The sequence below is a fragment of the Mytilus edulis genome, chromosome 6 (assembly GCF_963676685.1).
Source record: "Mytilus edulis chromosome 6, xbMytEdul2.2, whole genome shotgun sequence".
Classification (NCBI taxonomy): Eukaryota; Metazoa; Mollusca; class Bivalvia; order Mytilida; family Mytilidae; genus Mytilus; species Mytilus edulis.
Window position 1 is genome coordinate 81,012,795 of NC_092349.1, and position 25,342 is coordinate 81,038,136.

The following is a 25,342-nucleotide window of genomic DNA, read 5'->3' on the forward strand; positions in this document are numbered from 1 at the left end:
CGATGTTGTCTGAAACCGTGTTGGTAGTCTACTAAAATGTTGTGTTTTTCTAATTGGTTCATTACATGGCGGTATATGATATGTTCCATTGTTTTACAGCATATAGGGGTTAGAGAGAAAGGGAATCGGGATTCACGTCAACTCCGGACTGTCCGGAATATTCCGGAGTGAGGGAACCGGGATGCAGGCGGAGGGAATCGGGATTTAGGCGGAGGGAGGATCCCTTCTGCTGTTGTCTGCTCTTTTCTCGGTTTGTTGTCTCTTAGACACATTCCCCATTTCCATTGTCAATTTTGTTGAGATGATGGCTGGGATGCTGTGTAATCTAATATAAAATTATCAAATTTCGTGAATGGAACATCATAATGAATTTCCTTAAACTTTTCAACCGAGATATGAGGCATATCTATTCATATTATAATGTATACTGACTTTGGAAAAAGTATTTCGTGCCAGAATCAGGTTGAATTGGGGTATACATGACGACTTTCCAGGAAACAGGAAAAGAACATTTGTTTTTTTTTTCAATTTCTGTACATGTATGATAAAAGTTGAAAACAGCAAAAAGTGTTTGCTAGAATGCACAAATCATAGATGTATTGATCCTCTCACTGAAATATCATTATGCACATGTATCATCAGGTTGTGGGCGTCTCGGATATTTGTAAAAAAAAATGCATTTTTGAAGTTGTACAAAAGTTATTGTTGAAACAGGACGGTTTGATTTTCTACATTACTTGGTCTTTAAAAAGGTTGAAAACGGAACTGCTTAATGTGTTTATCACACTAATGAATATATGTATAGCTAATTTGACATAATTTGATTCGATTGTCGATCACGCTGATTTTTAAAGCTTACTGGCAATCCATAGAAAAAACACATCAATTGTAAATTGCACATTGTTGTGTTTCTTTTTTTTAAAGATAACATTTTGTACCAGTTTAATTCATTTTCACATAAATTTTGATGATACGTCCTGACAAATGCACTCATTTGCTTCAAACAAAACTGAACTAAAATCATATAGACACAAATATCCATTCTGAGGCAGCATGTCTGTTAATACTAATATTTTAGCATACAGTCACTAAGATATTCATCACACTGTCAAAGCTTATTTTTCAAAATTCGTACAATATCTGCAATTATTTTAACACCAATGTCCATTTTCAGAGGCCCATGGGGAAACATTAAAGCATTGTGAAATCCTTCAGGATAATGAGCCAGTTCTGTTTTAACATTTAAGTATTTGAGTTTCTCGTGAAACATTATACCATCATCACGTATAAAATCATATCCACATGTCATGATGTAAGTAAACGGAAGTCCTGATAAAGTCTCGTCATCCGCTATCAATGGCGAAATTAAAGGTTCTTTAAGATATCCTTCTACTTTTTTAAATAATTCTTGATTTCCAAAATCTTTCTTATATTCAATATTTTCCCATAAGTCCTTCGTTCGAACGTACTTTTTTGGCATCCATTTTTTCTGATCGACGCTGTCAAAATATTTAGACTTTTTGAATTCAGGTGATGTGTGATTGTTTATCAAAAATTGATGTGCGTACGCAGGTGATAAATTGAGATAGTTTGTAAGAAAAACCAAAGAATTCGGAGAGTTTATACTCTTGTTAAGGTAAAGGACATTTTCCATATATCCTGTCGTCTGCCAATTTATAATTTGCAAAACGGGAACAAGCACGAGTTGTAAAGCTATCCGTTTTTGAAGTCGAAGGGATATTGCTGCCGCCATGTTTCCTCCAGCACTGTCGCCTCCTATGGCAACTCGCGACGAATCAACACCTAGTGTGTCACTGTTATCTAAGACATACTCCACAACATCGAAGCAATCGTTAAGTGGTACTGGAAACGGATGCTGTGGACTGAGTCTGTAGCTTAAATATAAAAATAGATAAAATTGAAAATGGAAATGGGGAATGTGTCAAATCGACAACAACCTGACCATAGAGCAGACAACATTGTAAATACAATGGGACACACTATGTAACAATTAGTACACAACGTCTTTATTTCAATCAAATTTGACGGGTTTTTGTTTGAGTTAGAGGTTACAAGCTTGCCAGGTCGCAGTTCGTCCGCCAAACCCCTCGAAATCGCAGGTCGCCCCAAACACCTCGAGATCGCAGGACGCCCGCCAAACACCACGAAATTGCAGGACGCCCGCCAAACCCCTCGAAATCGCAGGTCAGATTGGATTCATGTTGAAGCAAACAATGCATTTCAGGAAATAATCTACAAATTGCAATGTATATGGCTTTTTTTCTCATCTACGACGAAAGTCGCGGAAAGTGGGACACATGAATTGCTTTTCTCTAGGTCAGAGTCTAGTGTCTTTTAATTAATAAGCAATGTTCAATGCCATGTTTTCTTTCAATTAATAAGCAATGTTCAATGCCATGTTTTCTTTCAATTAATTAAGCAATGTTTAATGCCAAGTTTTCTCCTTAGGCAGCAACCATTTGATTTTCTGGGGGGGGGACAATTTTTTTCTTTCAATTTTAGCATTACATATAGTGGCAGCTGAGGGTGAAACAAACAATTTCTTTTCTCAGAATCAAAAACAAATTATTTTTTTCTCCAAAAACTGGAAACAAACTTTTTTTTCCAAAATAAACCATAGCCACCCCCCCCCCCCCCCCAGAAAATCAAATGGTTGCTGCCTTAAGCAAGTAGATAGGAACTACTTGTGATAGATTAATGATGGTTTTTATAAATTCGCATCACTATCAGATCATATCAGTTTAATGACTATTTCTAGGTCCTATATTCAATGTTATGGTTCAGCGACTTTGAATTATTGCTTTCAATCATAGGTTTTTTTTTAATTTTTTGCCGACAGGTGAGACATAGTTTGTTCAATATTACGTTTCGTTTTCTACCTTTTAGATAGAAATGTTGTGCACTCAACTCAAATATATAAAGCCTACTAAAACAAAGGCAGCTCATAGAGCAGCAGGTGTGTGTCAAGAAAAGGTAAAGATACATGTATGTGTCCACAGTACACAGATGCTCCACTCGCGCTATCATTCTCTATGTTTAGTGGACCGTGAAATTGGGATAAAGACTCTTATTTGTCATTTAAAATAAAATTAGAAAGACCATATCATATGGAACATGTATACTAAGTTATAAGTTGCTTGGACTTCAACTTCATCAAAAACTACCTTGACCAATACTTTAACCTGAAGCGGGACAGATAGACGGACGAACACACGGTACGACGAACGAACGGACCCACAGACCAGAAAACATAATGTGTGAGGAAATAAATTTTACTTTATTAAGTATATTTACAAATGAATTTAATCAATTCTTTACAACTTTAATTTAAAGTCGCTTTAATGTAAAATATTCTCAAATTATGGATTGTCCGTTTTACCAAAAATAAAGTAAATTTTTAATATACATGGACATCACATATTTTGTTTGATGTATTTTTTTTTTAAAAATATTCGTAACTGGATAAGGTTCAATCCATTTATCAATTGATTTATCTGTGTATTCGATATGACCGAAGAAAAGTTGCATAACGAACTTGTAAAGTGTTTAACTTAGCTTGAGGCTTGACATGTAATATTGACCTTTAACAACATTTATCTATAGTGACCGTTATAACGTAACTTACTTTATTAAGTATATTTACAAATGAATTTAATCAATTCTTTACAACTTTAATTTAAAGTCGCTTTAATGTAAAATATTCTCAAATTATGGATTGTCCGTTTTACCAAAAATAAAGTAAAATTTATTTCCTCACAATTGTATCACATTTGAGAATAATATTTTTTTAAATTATACGTAAAACTATTACACTGTGTCTAAACCACACCGGCAAAATTTGCTCGGACTCGATGGTATCTAACATCCGGCACAATGACGGAACACCAATAGACAAAAGAAAGGTAGGTTTCTCCTTATTTTTTTATTTTTTTTTATGATATCGAAGAATATATATACATATACAACTATATTCTTTTGTGAGATGCAATATTTTCTACAACCGTTCTATATTAACGGATAAATAAGTCAAAATGCATGTCAAAATGACAAATTGAGTGAACCTTGTCTCGAAATTGTTTAATTTCTCGTTAAATTGTTCACATTGTACGGAAAGAAAGGTACGGGAAGATAGATATTGACACGGAGATTGCAAATTTAGTTATTATGAGCATCTTAATAATTTTATTTCTGTGTATGGAACGAAAGAAAAGGGTCATGTCAAATTAAAATAAACCGGTTTCGTCAATGTTGTTACTACACAATCACCCGGTTTCGTCTATATATATCACCCGTTTTTGGTTTTTTTTATTTTTTTTAACAAACAATTTATGAAAAGAAACTTTGACACGGATCTGAACATTGTCTTTCGAGAATTTAAATATATATTTATTGTAAAGTAAACTTGGCGTGTTAAAATCTTTTTTAAATGGGCACTTTTGGCATTTTGCCATAACGATAAAAACCGGGTGATATATATAAGACGTGTCACGGTACTTGTCCATCCCATATTCTTGTATTTGGTTTTGATGTTATATTTGTTATTCTCGTGGGATTTTGTCTGATGCTTGGTCCGTTTCTGTGTGTGTTACATTGTAGTGTTGTGTCGTTGTTCACCTCTTATGTTTGGTGCGTTTCCCTCAGTTCTAGTTTGTTTTTCCGATTTTGTTTTTTGTCCATGGATTTATGAGTTTGAACAGCGGTATACTAATGTTGCCTTTATTGGACATAGTTAATTTTATGATAATACACATTTTCGTAATGAAAGGCGTATCCCTTATTTCACTTAACTTCAAACTAATTTTAAATGGAATATAAATACTGAATAGCAAACACTGGTATCTAATTATTTTGTAACATTATTATATTTTCTTTGTTTATAATAGTAGTATGTAAAGATGAAAAATAAAAGGATGTGTTTTGATTGTGCCATAATTTTGATTTACTATACTATATTATATACACTTAGTTTACAATATTTACTATCAATTATTAATACATTTATGCATTCAATCATTGACTTTGTTTTTCCGATTTTGTTTTTTGTCCATGGATTTATGAGTTTGAACAGCGGTATACTAATGTTGCCTTTATTGGACATAGTTAATTTTATGATAATACACATTTTCCTAATGAAAGGCGTATCCCTTATTTCACTTAACTTCAAACTAATTTTAAATGGAATATAAATACTGAATAGCAAACACTGGTATCTAATTATTTTGTAACATTATTATATTTTCTTTGTTTATAATAGTAGTATGTAAAGATGAAAAATAAAAGGATGTGTTTTGATTGTGCCATAATTTTGATTTACTATACTATATTATATACACTTAGTTTACAATATTTACTATCAATTATTAATACATTTATGCATTCAATCATTGACGATTTTCACTAAAAGGTTTGCAGATCGTTTGACCATTATAAGAAATAACTATGTTAAATTTTAAGAAAATAAGATAAGCTGTCCTGAAGTTACGGTGCGACTTGTTTATGCTGGACAGACGGATAGATAGACGGACAGACGGACGGACCGAATGACTGATAGATGGAGGAACGGACGGATGGAAGGACGGACGGACAGACGGGTGTATACAATAATACGTCCTGTCAAAATTGGGACGGGCGTGTAAAAACGCAAAGAAATGAAAAAACAAAACTCGTAATTAAAGGTTTTATTAGGATATCGGCCAAGTCGATTTATTTGTATATTTGTCTGCCTTATCATTTTTGCTATATAACTTTTATATATATTTGAAAAAAAAGTATAGAAATCGATAAAAAGAACTTGATATTCGGCATTTATTATAATAAACATAATCCAACTCACATAATCCGATTTCCCGGGTGTCCCTGTTTTCTCATTTCTTACAATATTTTAATTTTATTTGAATCTGAGACTCATATAAATAATAAACCGTTGTCCGGTGAACGAACTTGTTTTCTAACGACCCACACAACTCCTTTTGAACGCTGAAGTTAAATAATCAATTATAATGTAATGCGATTATGATTTGTTTTATTTGACCAAACCGGGTTATGCATTTTGAAATCTATGACGAAACCGGGTTGTATACATTGACGAAACCGGCCAGTTCCATTTTGACATGACCCATTTCTTTCGTTCAATACATAGAGATACAATTATGGAGATGCTCATAATAACCAAATTTGCAATCTCCGTGTCAATATCTATGTTCCCGTACCTTTCTTTCCGTACAATGTGAACAATTTAACGAGAAATTAAACAATTTCGAGGCAAGGTTCACTCAATTCGTCATTTTGACATGCATTTTGACTTATTTCTCCGTTAATATAGAACGGTTGTAGAAAATATTGCATCTCACAATAGAAAATAGTTGTATATGTATATATATTCTTCGATATCATAAAAAAAATAAAAAAAATAAGGAGAAACCTACCTTTCTTTTGTCTATTGGTGTTCCGTCATTGTGCCGGATGTTAGATACCATCGAGTCCGAGCAAATTTTGCCGGTTTAGACACAGTGTATTACCTGTATATAAAAAATATTGTTATATCGAAACAATAATGTATCGGTGAAATACAAGATAAGTTTTAGTATCTTGACCACTGCGAAATAAAATCCGTAATAAAGATTATCATCAAGAAAAAACCTGTTTTACATAATATGTTCTTTCAATATATATACAAAAATCCTTTAATCACGTTATTGGTGATTAGTTAAGCAGCTGGTGTTTAATAAAGAAAAACAAATGTGAGCGTTTTGATGGTGTAATATAACAACAGTAGCTGGTACCTACTCAACTGATATTACAACAACCTCGCTTTCCCGAGAGATCTTCCTCATGATTGGGTCATAACAATCTGAAAAAAAACCATTAATTCTTTTAAAGTAGCAGCCCAAAATATGTATACATACGAAAACAATCAGTGAAACACAGTTATAGCATACAACAGCAACCAACGACAACTACTTACTAGAAGGTCCGACTATGGGAAAACACAAACAGAATATGGCCTGGTACAGTTGTTTCACTTTGCATATGATTTCAGAATGTCCCAGCTCTTTCATGCTTGATCTTAAATATTTGTACGGAATTAGTAGATAATGTCGAATGAAAGGACACACAGGGTTAAACATAAAATTAAAGGACAAAGCAATCCCAAGGACATCAAGAGGTAAACACACGGTCTTCGACAATATATCCTAATAACATGTGTGATGCCTTAAAGGACTAAAATTTTCAAAAGACATTCAGAGCTAAATAAAAAGGTCTTTAGCAATACACCTTTAAATAGATATAAGAAGATGCGAATGAGTGCCAATGAGACAAATCTCCATCCAAATCACAATTTGTAAAAAAAACCAACACATTATATGTCACAATACGGTCCTCAACGCGAAACCTTGGTTATCACCGAACAGCAAGCTATAAAGGACTCCAACATTCAAAACGGAAAACCAGCGGTCTTATATATATATAAAAAAAAACAAGAAACGAGAAATACTTATTAACCACATCAACAAACGACAACCACCGAAATATTATGTTCCTAGATTAGGACAGGTACAAACAAATGCAGCGGGTTAAAACGTTTTAAATTAAAGTTTATATTATGTTTTGAGCCTTAAAGTCCCCCAGTATATACAAGTAGTAAACATATTTACCAGCAGAAAGTAAGCTCCATCCTCCTCCGTGAAAATACACAAGTACGGGTCTTTTCTTTTTACCAAGACTGTTTGCTGGCTGGTATATTTTTACTCTCACATCACGAAGTTTAGTATCAGTTATCTGTAAAAATACAACATCTAGCTTAATTCCCAGTAGAATTTTAGTGACAGGTCATCTTCACAAGATATCAGAAAGAAAACCGTAATGACCTTGCAGAATGATATTTTAGTCTTTGAGAAGATGTTAATGAATTCTGTTTCACATAATTAAAAATAAATCCAGTCAGTAGGGCGCACAACTTGTACCCATATGCATATCGACTGTATTTTGAAAAAACAATCCACCTTCGACTTATTTCACTTTAGTAATATGGCTAACACAACACATATTTAATTATTTTTGCAAGCATTTACGGAATAGATTTTGTTTTAAATGAAGGCACCCAGAAAGACACCATTTTCACAAATAAGTCAACATTACAAGCTTTGCTTACAAAATCTTGAGGAAGATGAAAATAATTGAATTGTTTTATAATGTAAAAGGCACTCAATGTCCTACCAGCTAAGAAAATAGACATAATGGGACATGTTTTGTTTGTATATTCTAGCCTACTCGTATTTTGAACTCTTGAAATACAAACATTTTGTCTCATTAAAATGTGCAGGAAAATCCGTTTCTATTGTTATATTATGACAGACTCTGTTGCATATATATAAACCATGAACTCTCGCATTATAAATGTTCATAACGCATTTAGACCATAAACTTAAAAAATTACCCGAATCAGTAACCTGTACAGGATATATAGTAACATTTTATACTTTCTCTAAGAACATCCTTTTATTTTTGTGTGAAATCTTTTATCATCAGTTGTCAATATTAAAATAAACTTTTTGCTGTTTTTGTGCCTTATTTTAATTGGGATTCGTAATAATTATTGAAATAAAAGTTGTTAATAAAAAACAACAAAAAATTTCATATAATTTATATTTGAATAAGCAGACACAGATTGACATCTTAATCAGTTGACACTTATTTTCATCATGCAGGGACTTTTATAGATCTGTTGACATATATTTAGATAAGTTGACATATATTTAGATAATATAAAAAAGAAGATGTGGTATGATTGTCAATGAGACAACTGTCCTCAAAAGACCAAAATGACACAGACATTAACAACTATAGGTCACCATACGGCCTTCAACAATGAGCAAAGCCCATACCACATAGTCAGCTATAAAAGACCACGATAAGACAATGTAAAACAATTCAAACGAGAAAACTAACGGCCTTATTTATGTTAAAATTTGACATATATTTGAATCCGTATACCAGTATATCCTTAACTAGTCTAACTGACAAAATGTCAGACAAAAAGATTCGGTCATTTAGAAATTTAAATATTTTTAGTTGAAAATAAAGTAGAAAGTAGAAAATTTCAAATTTCTTTTTTCTGAAGGACATACCCTAAAACAGTTTGGCAGAGACTGGAATACAAATAATTTCATTCGTAGAAATTTGTATATTGAAACCAGTAGACATTTATTTGGATATTAAGTCGGCATGTTTTTAGATCTGGAGACATGCATTTGGATCAGTTGACCATTATTTTGATCATGCAGTCGACTTTTTTTTCGGATCTGTTTGAATCCATATACAAATAGCCGATCAGTAGAACATGTGTAGATCGGGATCAGTAGACACATGTTTAGATATAAAGTGGAAATACATTTGGTTCAGTGGACACTTTTTTTAGATCTGAAGACATATTTTTGGATCAGTTGACATATTTGTTTTTATTGTAAATAACCATAGCACGGCCGACACTCGGCTAACCGAGAGTTTGGTCGGTTAATCTATATTGAGTATGTGGCTATATCGGCGGTTGGTCTGTTAATCGGGTTGGTTATACGTCTGTTAAGAGTAAAACTCACAATTTAATGTTAAACTCTGTGAAATATACAGATTTTTGCCATGTTATGAGAACCACATCAAAAAAAGAAAAGCGTCTGACAAAATGATATCTATCATAGAACATTTTCCACCAGTAAACAAAATGCATAGCCTGCGCAGTTTTAAGTAAAACGAAAAGGCGTCTCGCAAGTATGTGGTTTTTATGCTTATACGCATAGCAATATTTTGGATAAAAGGCTAAAAACATTTTTATATATGATTTAAAGGACACAAAACAGTACTTTGGTTCTAAAAAAATAATTGTCATTGATAAATATTTCATAATTGTTATATAAGTTGAGTAATACCACATTTTATTGAATATTAGGGGAATACAGTCTGTTAATGGGTTGGACAATTTAAATCGTGTCAGTTAAGAGTTATTTAGCCACGACAATAGTCTTATTACCTTTAGTTTATATTTTCACATTGAAAAAAATGAGATGTACTTGTGACGAAAAAATTACAATACGGTGCAACAGTATCCTTATAGAAAGAGAACTTTTATTATAATTTTATTTCTTTGCATTTCATTGAAGGGTGTGTCACTTCAATACAGCGTTATATGGACTGATTGGCCGCTCGAATTCGCACGAATTTACTATTTACGCCAAGTTATCAATCAGCCTTATTTTTTTTGTCTGTTCAAAGTCTGTAACATCTATGATTCTGTCATGTGTTGCAATGCAGCTGGTTAAATTCCATGCGATTTCTTTGAAATACTAAGGCTTTTTCTACCTCAGGAATAGATTACCTTATGCCGGCGTCACACATTGGCGTATAGACCGGCGTGCACCAAACGTACAGAGAAAATTGACAAAGTCGGTATACGTTAGTTGCATGCCATAGGAACGCTTATCAATCGTTCAAAGCGCGTTGCATATAAAGTTTGTAGTACGTCGAAATACGAAGGTAAAATTGAGAAAGGAAATTGGGAATGTGTCAAAGCGACAACAACCTGACCATAGAGCAGGCCAAGGCCACTAATGGGTCTTCAATGTAGAGAGAAACTCCCGCACCCGTAGGCGTCCTTCAGCTGGCCCCTTAAAAACTATGTATACTAGATCACACAAGACTAACAAAGGCCAGAAGCTCCTGAATTGGGACAGGCGCAAAATTGCGGCGGGGATAAACATGTTTATGAGATATCAACCCTCCCCCTATTTCTCTAGCTAATGAAGGAAAGTAAATACGCTTGATGAACGCTACAATATCAGGAAATTTGTATGCAGCATAAAAAACATAAAACATACGCCAACATACGTTTCTAGTACGCCCAATACACGCTTAAAGCTCGTTTTTCACACGTTACAAATATGATTGACAGGTTAAATACATCCAAAATTACTAGAGTATTGGTAGCGTAAATGATTTTGAACACGCCAGTGCTATACGCTGATGTGTGACGCCGGTATTAGTTGTGTTTCCTCAATGCTTTTCAACTTCGTATTTTATTTGGCCTTTTAAACATTTTTTTCGTCACTGATGAGTTTTTCGTAGACGAAACGCGTGTCTGGCGTAAATATAAAATTTCATTCCTGGTATCTATGAGGAGTTTATTTCCGGTATGTATTGTCTTTTGAAATTAGTATTACTTTGATATTACACTTTTTGAAACCATTTCCATCAATTTTCAAATTCCATTGTCTAAACTTATGTTTCATTGTTCATGTGTTGTTTCCATATATTTTAGCCACTAATCTTGAGTCTATCCCTTTATTCAGATAACACCCCATATAGCAATTAAATTATGTTTGTAATGTCATTCATAACTCTTAACAGACCAATTAACAGACCAAGTTTTATACATCCGACCCATTAACAGACCACATTTTTATCAAAAATTGATTTATGTCACCAAAATACAGTTTTTCGTGTAGATTTTTCACATATTGATGTTAATATGGTAAACAAACATAATGCCCGTCTTTTTTCGATGTTCAAAATATTGCATGCAAGTAAACTCAACCAACTTGTCATTTTTGTGTGTGTAAAATGTGTATAAATTTACTGATGAGTAACTCGCCTTTTCATTTTATAGATCGTTTATTGAAGCTAGAAAAAAAATAATTACACCACTGGATTCAGTACTCCAAATCGTTTTGTCAGACATGAATAGTTTTTATGATATAAATATAATTAAAAAGTTATACAATGAAACATACTGACCTTGCAATGATTTTCTCGATAACACCTGATTAACAGACTTTAGCCAACACGATTAACAGACCAACCGCCGATATAGCCGCATACTCAATATAGATTAACCGACCAAACTCTCGGTTAGCCGAGTGTCGGCCGTGCATAGATGACGTTTTAAAGACATCTCATATTCCACATGATTAGTGTTTTTTTTTCTCTTTTCTCAAACTATTCTTACTTGTAGTCTGGAATCTACACCGGAACCCCATGGGAAACCCGTCGTCATGGTAAGAATGAACCAGTCACCTATCTTCCTGTCGGCTGGTGAAAAATATTCGATCAGTCCTAATGAGGTCATACCCGACATCTGAAGGAAAAAAATATATGTGCACATTTATGACTCGTAGTTAAAAATCCTGGTAATTTAATTTTGGATGTAACACGTCTTCTGGTAGGCTGACAGTGTTTTGTCTATCAGATCATAAACATAATTTTGTCATGTGACCGTGACGTCATCAACGTTTTTCATGATGTAATCCGGTTCTTACTCCTACATTACAGATACTGCGTTTAAAAATGACTCAGACATAATATAACGGAATTATTGCCATTCTTTAAGACAGAATATTCCATGAAATTATCGCCAATTTGTAAGACAGAATGTAACGGAATTATCGCTAATCTCTAGTTTCTTTTTATTTTTTAGTGTCCGAAAGGACAAAATAAAACACATTGATTTAACACATCGATGAATAAGGGAACACAACAGATCAACCTGGCATTACACTTTGATTAATGTGTTTCCAAAATGAGAGTAATATTTTCAATGAATTGCAAATGATAAAGTTTTTTTTATATAATTCATTTTCAGAAATAATATCTTCGAGCAATATGAAACCACCAAACATTTTTTTACATAAATAAGGCCGTTAGTTTTCTCGTTTGCATTGTTTTACATTGTCTTATCGGGGCCTATTATAGCTGACTTTGCGGTATGGGTTTTGCTCATTGTTGAAGGCCGTACGGTGACCTATAGTTGTTAATGTCTGTGTCTTTTTTGTCTTTTGTGGATAGTTGTCTCATTGGCAATCATACCACATCTTCTTTTTTATATAAACAGGTAAGATTTAAACCAGAGTAAACTAGGACGCAATAACATTTTACTCGGGAGGGAAATGTCGTATTCAATTCAGTCTGGCTTAAATATAAAAATACAACACTAAGACGTTATGCGCTGAAATGAGAAAACATGCCTATAGCTACATTACAATGTAAAGTTAAAGCGAACTAAAATGTTAAGGCCGATTCTGCTTATTATCTTATGTCAAATCCCCTGACCACATTTTAAAGACAAACCGGGCAGGTTTCCTTTAAAAGATGTACAATAGAACAAACTGTCTTCCCATTATAAATCTAATTAAAACATACACAAATACAAGCAACCTTTTTCTTTCCTTTATTCAAACAGATCAAATATAAAAAAAGAAGATGTGGTATGATTGCCAATGAGACAACTCTCCACAAGAGACCAAATGACACAGAAATGATCAAATATAGGTCACCGTACGGCCTTCAACGATGAGCAAAGCCTATACCACAAAGTCAGCTATAAAAGGCCCCAAAATATCACAATATCAGTCTTGTATTGTCTCTCATAATAACGTGCCAAATAGCTCAGTTAAATTACCAAATTCACTATAATACTTACAACGTGTCCGTATGTTTTCATAAAAGCGTCCATTATTTTAAGTTTAAATTTTTGTGGGAATGGTTCCGGTACATGAGCGTCCAAGTAAAAATACAAAAAGACGCTTAGCAAAACTGCCACTATAGTAAACGTTGTACGAGAAGCCATGTTTATAATCCATATGTGTGAAAGAGTTAAAGTCCAACCACTGATGACAAACTAATGACATATTTACACTATCTGTATGTTTAGTTAGGATGTAGATAGCACAAAAGGAGGGACGTTTTGTTAGTATAGTGTTATCATATACTTAATCAAGGGGGTCACATTGCCTATTTGAGATATCTTAAGGTCTACTTAAATTGATAAATAAATCAGGCTCTATATTTTCTAATTGACATATAGATCTACATCCGATATAAAAATAAATGTATTCCAAAAATAATTTAAGTACATGTATTTATTTATATCGCACTTCATTTGTCACTTGAAATTATGTAAATCACGTGACAACGACAGTATCATAGACATGTGAATCAATATGTAAGTCGTTCACCAACAAAAAAAAAAATTATTTCTTGTTAGTGAAATAAAGTAGATTGAACAGTAAAAACAGAAACATATACACAAAATTTTCTTTTTCTTAAGGTTCTTTTTGACCATTACTATGCCCAGTTTTCGTAACAACCTTCATCGAAGATTTGACCATGATAATAATGACTAAAACATTTAACCGTAGACAAATTTACTGTAAAAAAAACTATATCCATTCATCAGTAATACACAGGAACATATTTTTTTTCTTTCAAATTTTGGATCTCGTCGTTGTAAACAAATCTTCTGTACAAGTTTCATAAAGCAGTGAGGATGTTTGACAAAGTTGTTGTTCTAAAAAAGACAATATCAAAATTCTAACCGAAAAAGAGGTCATTTATCAGTAAATGTTGAAAAAAATAAAGATTTTTTTTTCAAATGCTGTTGCCATGGATACTGTCTTTTGATTACGTAGAAGGCCATATCACAGTATAATAAAACTAAAAAAAAGGTTTGGAGATTTTTTAATTAAAAATATATCCAAATATGAACTGCAAAAATATGGTTCAGTTGTCATTAAGACTGAAAAATGAAGATTTTTTAAAACAAATTTTCATTTCCGAAACCTCTTTTGAATTGTTACTATATATATGTACATATGATAAAGATAAACATTTATCTCAAATGTCCCAATTATTGGTGAACTTTACCAGAAATCCATGCAACCGCATTAGTCCATCCATTAATTTAAATTTGAAGTCCTCCGGGAATTCATCTGGTACAGGTGTATCCAAGAAGACATAAAGAAACAGTGCAACCCATAAAACAAGCACAGAACAAACGATAACGAAGACACGGAATCGTACCTTCATTTCAAATATACGTTCCTTAATAAATAGTATGTTTTCACAAAGATTGGGTTGAGATAACTAGCCTTGGTCAAAATGTTTAAGATAAGACCATTTGAGGTATCTGAAGGGATTGTAAAGTTGAGTAACACTTTACATGCAATAAAATAAATAAATAGATAAATAAATATACGTAATCATGATTCATAATACCACACAGGGACCATGTCAGATATTTTAATCACCACGTTAGCACAGTGTACAAGCGGACAGTGACACAAAACGGAAGTTGCTGATCTGTCCGACGGCGATCGGCTCGTTGTTTTTCAAAAAAATATAGAATATCAACACAAAGTGTCCCATAATGGATTGTTCAGCAGCTCAAGGTAAGTGAATAACTACAATGATGTATTTTTGACCATTTAAAGCTTATTTTATGCTTTTAGCATCAACCGTCTTTTTAAAATAACTCCTGATCATGAAGAGGGGTCAAAATTTTGCGATTTTTCGAGTCATAAATCTTAACAAAATCCGAAAATTCAAACATTTTCAAGATTTTTAATCGATACATAGTTGAATAATCATATTCCGCATACACACACAAAAGTTTGGTTCATTTTTTTTTATTATATTGTCACAATTGAATCTTTTCTATTCAAAGTGTACTGTCCGCCTCGTTGCCACCGTATGTTTTCATACTGTCCGATTCGTTGGTCATATTCATGATCGATATCTTAAGCAAAAGTAAGATTGAAACATGCAATTTATCCACATTTAAACTTTATTCAACACAGATACTGTCTATGATTATATATGGAAAATATTTATAGATTATATATTCAGCTTGGATCTCGTGTCAATTAAAGGGGGACATTGGTCACTCTTCCAGAACCTTTACTCATGTCTGCTGCTCGTATTCATCGTTTGCGGACCTTGTTGTTAGATTCTAACTAGGGTTCCCAACCCCGGACCCCCGACCGCCTGGATCCGCAACTGCCTAAGCGATTACAAATACATGTATTAAGTAACGTGAATGTATTCATATTAATTTATTTAATCGATGATTTGTACATATAAGAATCTATTGTTTTGATTTTCTGTGTCAAACGTTTATAAATATAAAAAAGAAGATTTGGTGTAATTGCCAATGAGACAACTCTAAACAAGAGAACAAATTAAATGACACAGAAATGAACAACTATAGGTCACCGTACGGCCTTCAACAATGAGCAAAGCCCATACCGCATAGTCAGCTATAAAAGGCCTAGAAATAATTTTTGTTGCATGGTTGTATTTTTCATGAAAAGTTATTACCCCTATTTATGTTTTTGAGTGATAAAAATAACAATGTTCCACATGAATGTATGAATAAATATACAATAAAAATCACCTACGTGCCCCATTTTCCTAAAACAAACTAGAGAAACGTATATTAAATTTTCATGTGCATGCATTAACAATGCTTTTTATATGTAATAATCAGTAACATTTTATAAATGTTGATATTTCCTAGGAAATCGGTCATGAATGTGGATAAATTGCATGTTTCAATCTTACTTTTGCTTAAGATATCGATCATGAATATGACCAACGAATCGGACAGTATGAAAACATACGGTGGCAACGAGGCGGACAGTACACTTTGAATAGAAAAGATTCAATTGTGACAATATAATAAAAAAAAAATGAACCAAACTTTTGTGTGTGTATGCGGAATATGATTATTCAACTATGTATCGATTAAAAATCTTGAAAATGTTTGAATTTTCGGAGTTTTGTTAAGATTTATGACTCGAAAAATCGCAAAATTTTGACCCCTCTTCATGATCAGGAGTTATTTTAAAAAGACGGTTGATGCTAAAAGCATAAAATAAGCTTTAAATGGTCAAAAATACATCATTGTAGTTATTCACTTACCTTGAGCTGCTGAACAATCCATTATGGGACACTTTGTGTTGATATTCTATATTTTTTTGAAAAACAACGAGCCGATCGCCGTCGGACAGATCAGCAACTTCCGTTTTGTGTCACTGTCCGCTTGTACACTGTGGTTAGGTCTTCGGGAACAATTATTTTAATTTAATTGAAAAACAAAAAATAAGGAGATGTGGTACGATAAACAATTAGACACATATCAATTAAAGTTCAAATGATGTGGATATAAACAACTAAAGGCAACCGTATGGCCTTCAAAAATGAGATAAACCCATACTGTATCGTCGGCTATAAAAGGCTCCAACATGAAAAATATGTAATACTAGTAAACAGAATATGTTTGTTAGCATTACTCACCTCTAACCACATGCCTTGGGATCGTTGTGTAACAGTACAACTTATAGGAACAAACTACTTACAGGTTAGACAATATTTGGTCATGTTTTATGAAGATTTAAGCCCAAGGCGAAGCCGAGGGCTCAAGATTTAAGCCCAAGGCGAAGCCGAGGGCTCAAATCTTCATAAAACATGACCAAGTATTGTATGACCAATTAAGAACATATTCACACTTTCGAGTGACCTTATAAAATTATCTTTTCCCATTGTGATATTCAAACCTAAATAAGAGTTCACTTTTTATAATGAACTTCTGGAAATGTAAAACATAGGTAATCATCATTTCAATGGATGGAATGAAATAGCACCGACATAGTTTGTGAGGACCAAAAGGATAAATTGTTTTTTTTCTGTTTTCAGGTAAAATTTAATACATATATATCTTAAGTTTAGTTTTTTTTTAAGTGAGACATTGTTGTATAAATCCTCTTTCTGAATTTTGATTTTTTTATAAATAAAAACGCTCTATATGAACATTTCAATTCAGACCATTCACCATTAAATGCTTACTTTTTATTGATAAATTTACATGTATTGAGTTTCTCAAAAAAAAAAATCCTTTGCTTTATATATCTTGAAAGAAAAAAAAATCCCTCAAATGTCAGGAATATAAATTAAATAAATATTATTTCACCTACATCCTTATCCCATTTTTTGGTTTATTCATTATATGTGTACCATTAAAAAATAGAAAATGTATGAAAATTTGCAAAATTCAAAAGGTTTTTGTTTTAATCTTTGCTCTTTCGTCTTTAATCAGTATACTAGGCCTTTTCCCCAAGGAAAATGCCTCAGGGGATGGTACACTTTGTTAGTGCAGTTATTAAGAGTTCACTTTTATAATTAACTGAAAATGATAAGTCATTCATGTATAGCATTTCATAGTGCATGGAAAACCATGTACTATGAAAATTGGAGGGAAAAAAACCTGACTTTTCATTGGACGAGTTTGGGTGAGTATGTTCTAATAGTATATAACAATCAATTTAATTCAATTCAAAGCTTTATTTATAGTCGGCATGTTACATAACAAATAAACATACGCTCTCTGAGCTTTTATAACCGACAAATGCATACATTTACATAATAATCATACACAATACAAATATTAAAACATAAAAGACATTTAGGCTGCACTATTTAAATACTATATATTATACACATGCATAAGCATAAGCACTAAAAGCAAACATAAAAACTAAAGCACAGCAATCACAAATTATAAAAAGCTAAGCAAACAGTCACAAAAAGCAGCCCTATTATATTTTAAGCTGTAACATAAAATAAATAAAACTAAGCACATGCATTGCAATGGCATGAGTTGCCATTCCATGAGTTAATTAGACTCTTGAATTGGGTAAACGATGTTTCAGTTCTAAAGTGGTTTGGCAACTCATTCCATAGTTTGGCAGCAGAATATCTGAAAGATTTCAAGCCATACCTTGTTGTTCTTACGTCAGGTATTTCAGCTAAATTTTGGTATCTGAAAGAATATTTGGTTTTTTAATATTTATAAGATCATGGAGGTATACTAGATTTTCATGATTGACTGTTCTAAAGACCTCTATTGCCATGGTTCTTACTTTAAGTGATGGCATTTTTGATTTTAAAAGTAAGTCTTCATATGTGCTATTGCGATCCTGGCAAATGAAGCGAAGTGCTTTTTTTGTACTTTTTCAATTTTTGTAGTGTTGGCCTCGCTGCAGAAATGCCAGGACAATGAGCAGAAATTAAAGTTTGACATAATAAAGGAGTGATATAATTTTCCAAGTTTGTTTAAGTATTTGCCAAGTCATTTTAAAACATTTGGTTGTCTGGATGCTTTTTTGCAGATGTTTGATATAAGCGTGTTGAAATTTAGTTCAAAGTCAATGGGGATTCCTAATAGTTTGACCTCTTTCTCACATTTTATTTTGTTACCTGCTAGATCAAATGTAATGTTTTTGACCATTGTTTTTTTGCCAATTGCCAGAGCTTGAAATTTTGCAGGATTTGCCTTTATTTGATAGGAAGAAAACCATTCTATCAGAGCCAAACTGTCTTTTTCAAGTGTGGAGATAACGGTGTCTATATCTCTATTTTTATAAGATAATGTGTTGTCATCAGCGTAATTGTTAAGTGAACTATGTGTGGTGAAGTGAAATATATCACTAATGAAGATGTTAAAAAGTATAGGACCAAGAATAGAACCTTGTGGTACTCCTTTGTATATGTTTTGCCAATTGCTCAGACTAGAGCCAACTCAAACACATTGTTTCCTGTTAGATAAGTAATTTTTAATGAGTTTTAATGAGGAAGTTGAAAGACCATATGCTTCAAGCTTAAGCAGTAGAAGATCGCGAGGAAGACAATCGAAAGCCTTAGATAGATCCATTAGTATTGAGCCAATGAACTTATTTTGATCAAGTGCCATTTTCCAGTCCTCGATGATTCTGAGTAAAATAGTTTGACATCCGAATTTTGGTCGAAAAGCAGATAAGATGGATGAAAGTGTGTATTGAAGTATTCAACTAGCTGGTTGTAAATTGCTGTTCAAAAAATTTTGAATTTGCTGGAAGTATACTTACTGGTCTATAGTTGCACACACCAAGTACATTGTTCTTTTTATGCAATGGTACAAGTTGTGCCTCTTTTAATTTCTCTCGAAAAGTGGTTGATTTTATAGTCTTGTTTATCAATTCAGTTATTGGTTTTGTGATAACTGGTTGTGCTAGTTTTAGGACTTTAGCTGATATGCCATCTATTCCTGTTGCCTTTTTTATGTATAATTTTAAGTTGTTTATCTACAAATTCATTTGAGATGGCACTAAGTTCTAGTTGGTGTGTGGCAGTTTTGTTTTCGTGTATTTTTGTAACACTTGGATGGTTATTATTAGCAGGTGTGTTGTTGCCAATATCTTTAGCCACATTTATAAAAAAAATCATTGAAGTGTTCTGCACCCTTGTTTTAGTCACTTATTATGGTTTCTTCATCACATAGAATGATATTTTTGGTGAAGTTGCTACCTTTGTTTGTAATTAAAGGTTTAATAGTAGGACAGAAATCAGATGTTTTTGGTCGGCCTATGCAGCGTTCGTGAAAGTATGCTTTTATGGATTTTTTCTTTATTTTATTGACTAGATTTCTCTGTTGTCTATAGAGTTCCCAGCTATTACCTGATTTTTGTTTGTTATACCTATTGTACAGTTGTCTTTTTTTGTACAATGCTTTTCGTAGCTCGTGGTTCAGGAGGATTTGTTTTTGATCGGTTATTTATTTTTGTTAACATAGAGGACAGATTATTCATTTTCTGCACTACTGAAGCAAGTTTTTTCATTTTCATTAAAGCAAGGGACTAATTATTCATCTTCACAACTATATTTTTGATATTCGAAAACAAACAATTTTTTAAATGATTTGTTTATTATAAATAATACATATAGTATAGTCAAGTCATTATGTACAATTTAATTAGATTAACCATCCCCGTCTGCAGAAATGAATCTTTTAAATTCCCAACTGCATATACATGTATTGCATACATACATAGTAAAGTTTAGTTATAACTAGGCACTTTTAAATGTATTGGCAAACATGCTACGCCGAGCGGAGCGAGGCAAATATATTTTTGAAGGGTTTTGGAGCCACTGAAGGCTCAAGAAGCTATAGAACAAATGATGCAAAATCATACTTTCTTGGTATTCCAAAGACCCTTTCATAATCTGAAAATTAAGTTTTGTTTCAATAATTTTTTGACAATATTTTGGTCTCAAAGAAAAATGTATAAATTCAGTGTAAGACTGAAGTTTCTAGGGACAATATCAATAGACCAATGTGCATGATAAAGCAAAATTGGAATTCACATAGTTAAGCCTGTGGCTGCTGTTTTTTTTTCCAAACTCATGATCAAGTTCATAACAAGATTACTAGATTACAAAAGATATGCAACACTAACAGAATACAGAGGGGCAATCAATGAACAAAAGACAGATAAATAAGAAACATTGATTCCGAAAAATCAGGGCTACAATGTATAAGTCTGAGGGAAAACAGAACTTTCTTTTTGCAAGACCGTGAACACAATTTGATATGGAGACAAGCGTTTGGTTTTGAAATTTCCTACATGTAGTTACCGCCCTGTTAAAATAAAAGTGAGGTGAGGTTTCCTGAGACAATATACCTCAAGTTAAATGAAACAAATTTTCAGACATTTCAAGTATATTTGAATAATATTTATACTTTTGTTATTAAACAATTTGGGAAGTGTTTCCCGATTTGTTTGGGGAAAAAAGATGAATTTATGAAGAATCTAGTGCCATCTCATACTTTCGATTAGACCTGCTGAGTTATTTATTTTCTGTACATTGCAGGTCAGGTAATTCATTTTCAAACTACCGCAGAACAAACCATTTATTTTTGTGAAGGGTGAGTTATTTATTTTCAAAATCATCCTCCCCCCCCCCCCAGAATATCAAATGGACGTCTCCTTATTCTAGAAAATTCATTTTTTTTTAAGTCTGAAATAAAATTATCTTGATCTAATTTTTTAAAGCTTCTATAAGTTTTATACTCTGTGGTCTTATTTATCTGTACACTGATCATATTGTGTACATCACTAATACCATTATTAAAATTTCTTATATTCATACATAAACTAGATTTATTTGTCAGTACAACATCTATCCGACTTGGATTATTCCCCTTAGTATGACATGTAGGTTCATGGACCAGATTTGTTAAATCACAAACGTCACAAGCATCTTTTAAAGTATTAATTTTCTCATTTACTAGCATATCATAATTGAGATCACCTAACATTAAAATATTATCATATTTTGTTGAAGCTTTGTCAAACAATCAGTTGAAAAGGGATTAATTAACTCATCAGATCGATACAAAGCATAAAAAAACACCTAGCAAATAACAAAACATCAGTTCGCTTGTTTTTTCGTTCGAACTGTTTAACATTTTGTCAAAGTATTTGTTAGTTGAACCAAACCGTTACTGGTTTTGTTTATTGTTGAAAGCCGTACGTTGATCCTATTTAGTTGCTTCAATTCTTTGGTCTCTTATGCATAGTTGTCGCATAAGCAATCATACCACAACTTCTTATGTTTATACTAATATCAACGAAAAACCCAACATTTATAATATATAAGGATTCTTGTTTTCCTTTGTACGGTAACTTTTTTCTTTAAAAAAGGAATGTAAATGATATTGACTATATTTCAATATTATGAATAACATTAAGGATGTACTTCGGTGAAATTAAAAAAAAATCAAGAATTAAAATTTGATACTTAAGGATGTACTTAGGTGGTCTAAATCAAAATTCAATAAATCAAAAATTCAAAATTAGATACTTTAAGCTAGAAGAGAATTAGTTAAGAATCAACATAAGCTAAAATATTGATAGGTCATGGAGCTTTTTTTCTAGATATTTGATTTATGAAATATGGCGGGAAAGGGCTCACTCGTTTACCTTATATTTTTATTGGTATTATTTGGGTCTCAAATCAAAAGAAGAAAATCCAGAATATGGTTAAATTTTGTCAAATGACCTTTTATGAACTATTTAGTCTTATGTTAAAAGATAAATAGGTGCAAACTATTTTACCTTGTATCGTATGGAAAAACACCAAGGAGTCTGAACATTTGACACTAATTACAAAACCTCACCTTAGTAAATCCTTAAAGAGCTTTAGTTAAGGAACAACATAACCTAAAAATATTGATAGGTTATGGAGCTCCTTTACGATATTTTCGAAAAACTAAGAAGTCCAAACATCTGACACAAATTCCTAAGCCTAACAGTACATCCTTCAAACTAGAGCAAGAACAGATAGATCTGCATTGGAGTTTCATCATAAACAAATATTTAACGATCCACAACTGATATGAAACTAAGACATTTCTGTCAAACAAAGGATGTTTTGTTACTGAAAATTGATATAACATAATTATGACAAACGAGACGATTTATCTCTGAAATTATAAATTAACCATACCTTAAATTATCAGCAATAATCAAACTCACCGGCATATGGAATAATTATACATCTCTGAACTAATGCGTCAACCAACAGCTTGTAGTATATTTGATTCATTAAATTGATTTGTACTCGCTTTCATTGGTAAACCTCGATTTTTGTTCTGTTATTTTAATCGCGAACAAATAAATTTTATAGTTTCTGATTTTGTTCATATATTTTAAATTACACTGTGCAGTTTTGTATGTCGTCTTTGTGTATTTCCTTTAAGTGTTAGTCAATTGTAAAATAATGTAGATAGATGGATTTACCTTCATGAATATTTCCTTTGAGTGTTAGTTAATTGTAAGTTAATGTAGATAGATTGATTTACCTTAATAAATATTTCCTTTGAGTGTAAGTAAATTGTATGTTAATGTAGATAGATGGATTTACCTTCATGAATATTTCCTTTGAGTGTTAGTAAATTGTAAGTTAATGTAGATAGATGGATTTACCTTCATGAATATTTCCTTTGAGTGTTAGTAAATTGTAAGTTAATGTAGATAGATGGATTTACCTTCATGAATATTTTCTTTGAGTGTTAGTAAATTGTAAGTTAATGTAGATAGATGGATTTACCTTCATGAATATTTCCTTTGAGTGTTAGTAAATTGTAAGTTAATGTAGATAGATGGATTTACCTTCATGAATATTTCCTTTGAGTGTTAGTCAATTGTAAGTTAATGTAGATAGATTGATTTACCTTCATGAATATTTCCTTTGAGTGTTAGTAAATTGTAAGTTAATGTAGATAGATGGATTTACCTTCATAAATATTTCCTTTGAGTGTTAGTAAATTGTAAGTTAATGTAGATAGATGGATTTACCTTCATGAATATTTCCTTTGAGTGTTAGTAAATTGTAAGTTAATGTAGATAGATGGATTTACCTTCATGAATATTTCCTTTGAGTGTTAGTAAATTGTAAGTTAATGTAGATAGATGGATTTACCTTCATGAATATTTTCTTTGAGTGTTAGTAAATTGTAAGTTAATGTAGATAGATGGATTTACCTTCATGAATATTTCCTTTGAGTGTTAGTAAATTGTAAGTTAATGTAGATAGATGGATTTACCTTCATGAATATTTCCTTTGAGTGTTAGTCAATTGTAAGTTAATGTAGATAGATTGATTTACCTTCATGAATATTTCCTTTGAGTGTTAGTAAATTGTAAGTTAATGTAGATAGATGGATTTACCTTCATAAATATTTCCTTTGAGTGTTAGGCAATTGTAAGTTAATGTAGAGAGATGGATTTACCTTCATGAATATTTGCTTTGAGTGTTAGTAAATTGTAAGTTAATGTAGATAGATGGATTTACCTTCATGAATATTTTCTTTGAGTGTTAGTAAATTGTAAGTTAATGTAGATAGATTAATTTACCTTCATGAATATTTCCTTTGAGTGTTAGTAAATTGTAAGTTAATGTAGATAGATGGATTTACCTTCATGAATATTTCCTTTGAGTGTTAGTAAATTGTAAGTTAATGTAGATAGATTGATTTACCTTCATGAATATTTCCTTTGAGTGTTAGTAAATTGTAAGTTAATGTAGATAGATGGATTTACCTTCATAAATATTTCCTTTGAGTGTTAGTCAATTGTAAGTTAATGTAGATAGATGGATTTACCTTCATGAATATTTGCTTTGAGTGTTAGTAAATTGTAAGTTAATGTAGATAGATGGATTTACCTTCATGAATATTTCCTCTGAGTGTTAGTAAATTGTATGTTAATGTAGATAGATGGATTTACCTTCATGAATATTTCCTTTGAGTGTAAGTAAATTGTATGTTAATGTAGATAGATGGATTTACCTTCATAAATATTTGCTTTGAGTGTTAGTAAATTGTAAGTTAATGTAGATAGATGGATTTACCTTCATGAATATTTCCTTTGAGTGTTAGTAAATTGTTAGTTAATGTAAATAGATGGATTTACCTTCATGAATATTTCTCATGAAGCCAACCAAATCTCGTTACGTTTAATTTTATTTTATCAAAATATTCAATAGTTTCTTGTGTACAATTTGGAAATTAGTATGGCGTTCATTATCACTGAACTAGTATCTATATTTGTTTAGGGGCCAGCTGAAGGACGCCTCCGGGTGCGGGAATTTCTCGCTACATTGAAGACCTGTTGGTGACCTT

General features: G+C 32.1%; 1 protein-coding gene across 2 annotated transcripts; it reads right to left on the reverse strand.

Moving 5' to 3' along the window:
• Positions 1–886: 886 nt before the first annotated feature.
• Positions 887–14,908, reverse strand: LOC139528594 (arylacetamide deacetylase-like). Of its 2 annotated transcripts, none has more exons than XM_071324627.1 (5): positions 14,710–14,908; positions 12,017–12,145; positions 7,677–7,800; positions 6,808–6,871; positions 887–1,895 (listed from the first exon to the last, which is right to left on the reverse strand). In XM_071324627.1, the coding sequence occupies exons 1-5, from the start codon at positions 14,869–14,871 to the stop codon at positions 1,109–1,111; spliced, it is 1,266 nt and encodes a 421-aa protein (XP_071180728.1). In that variant the 5' UTR covers positions 14,872–14,908; the 3' UTR covers positions 887–1,108. The 2 variants fall into 2 exon arrangements, with proteins under 2 accessions (XP_071180728.1, XP_071180729.1); XM_071324628.1 differs by lacking the exon at positions 14,710–14,908 and adding an exon at positions 13,487–13,704.
• Between the last annotated feature and the right edge of the window lie 10,434 nt (positions 14,909–25,342).

What these genes read in the sequence shown, in the direction of transcription:
- LOC139528594 (XM_071324627.1), bottom strand. Translation starts at nt 14,871, where the DNA reads ATGAAGGTACGATTCCGTGTCTTCGTTATCGTTTGTTCTGTGCTTGTT. An exon ending in TGCGGTTGCATGGATTTCTG is followed by an intron (nt 12,146 to 14,709) that starts GTAAAGTTCACC and finishes TTTTTCCTTCAG; the next exon opens with ATGTCGGGTATGACCTCATT. An exon ending in ATGGAGCTTACTTTCTGCTG is followed by an intron (nt 6,872 to 7,676) that starts GTAAATATGTTT and finishes GTTTTTTTTCAG; the next exon opens with ATTGTTATGACCCAATCATG.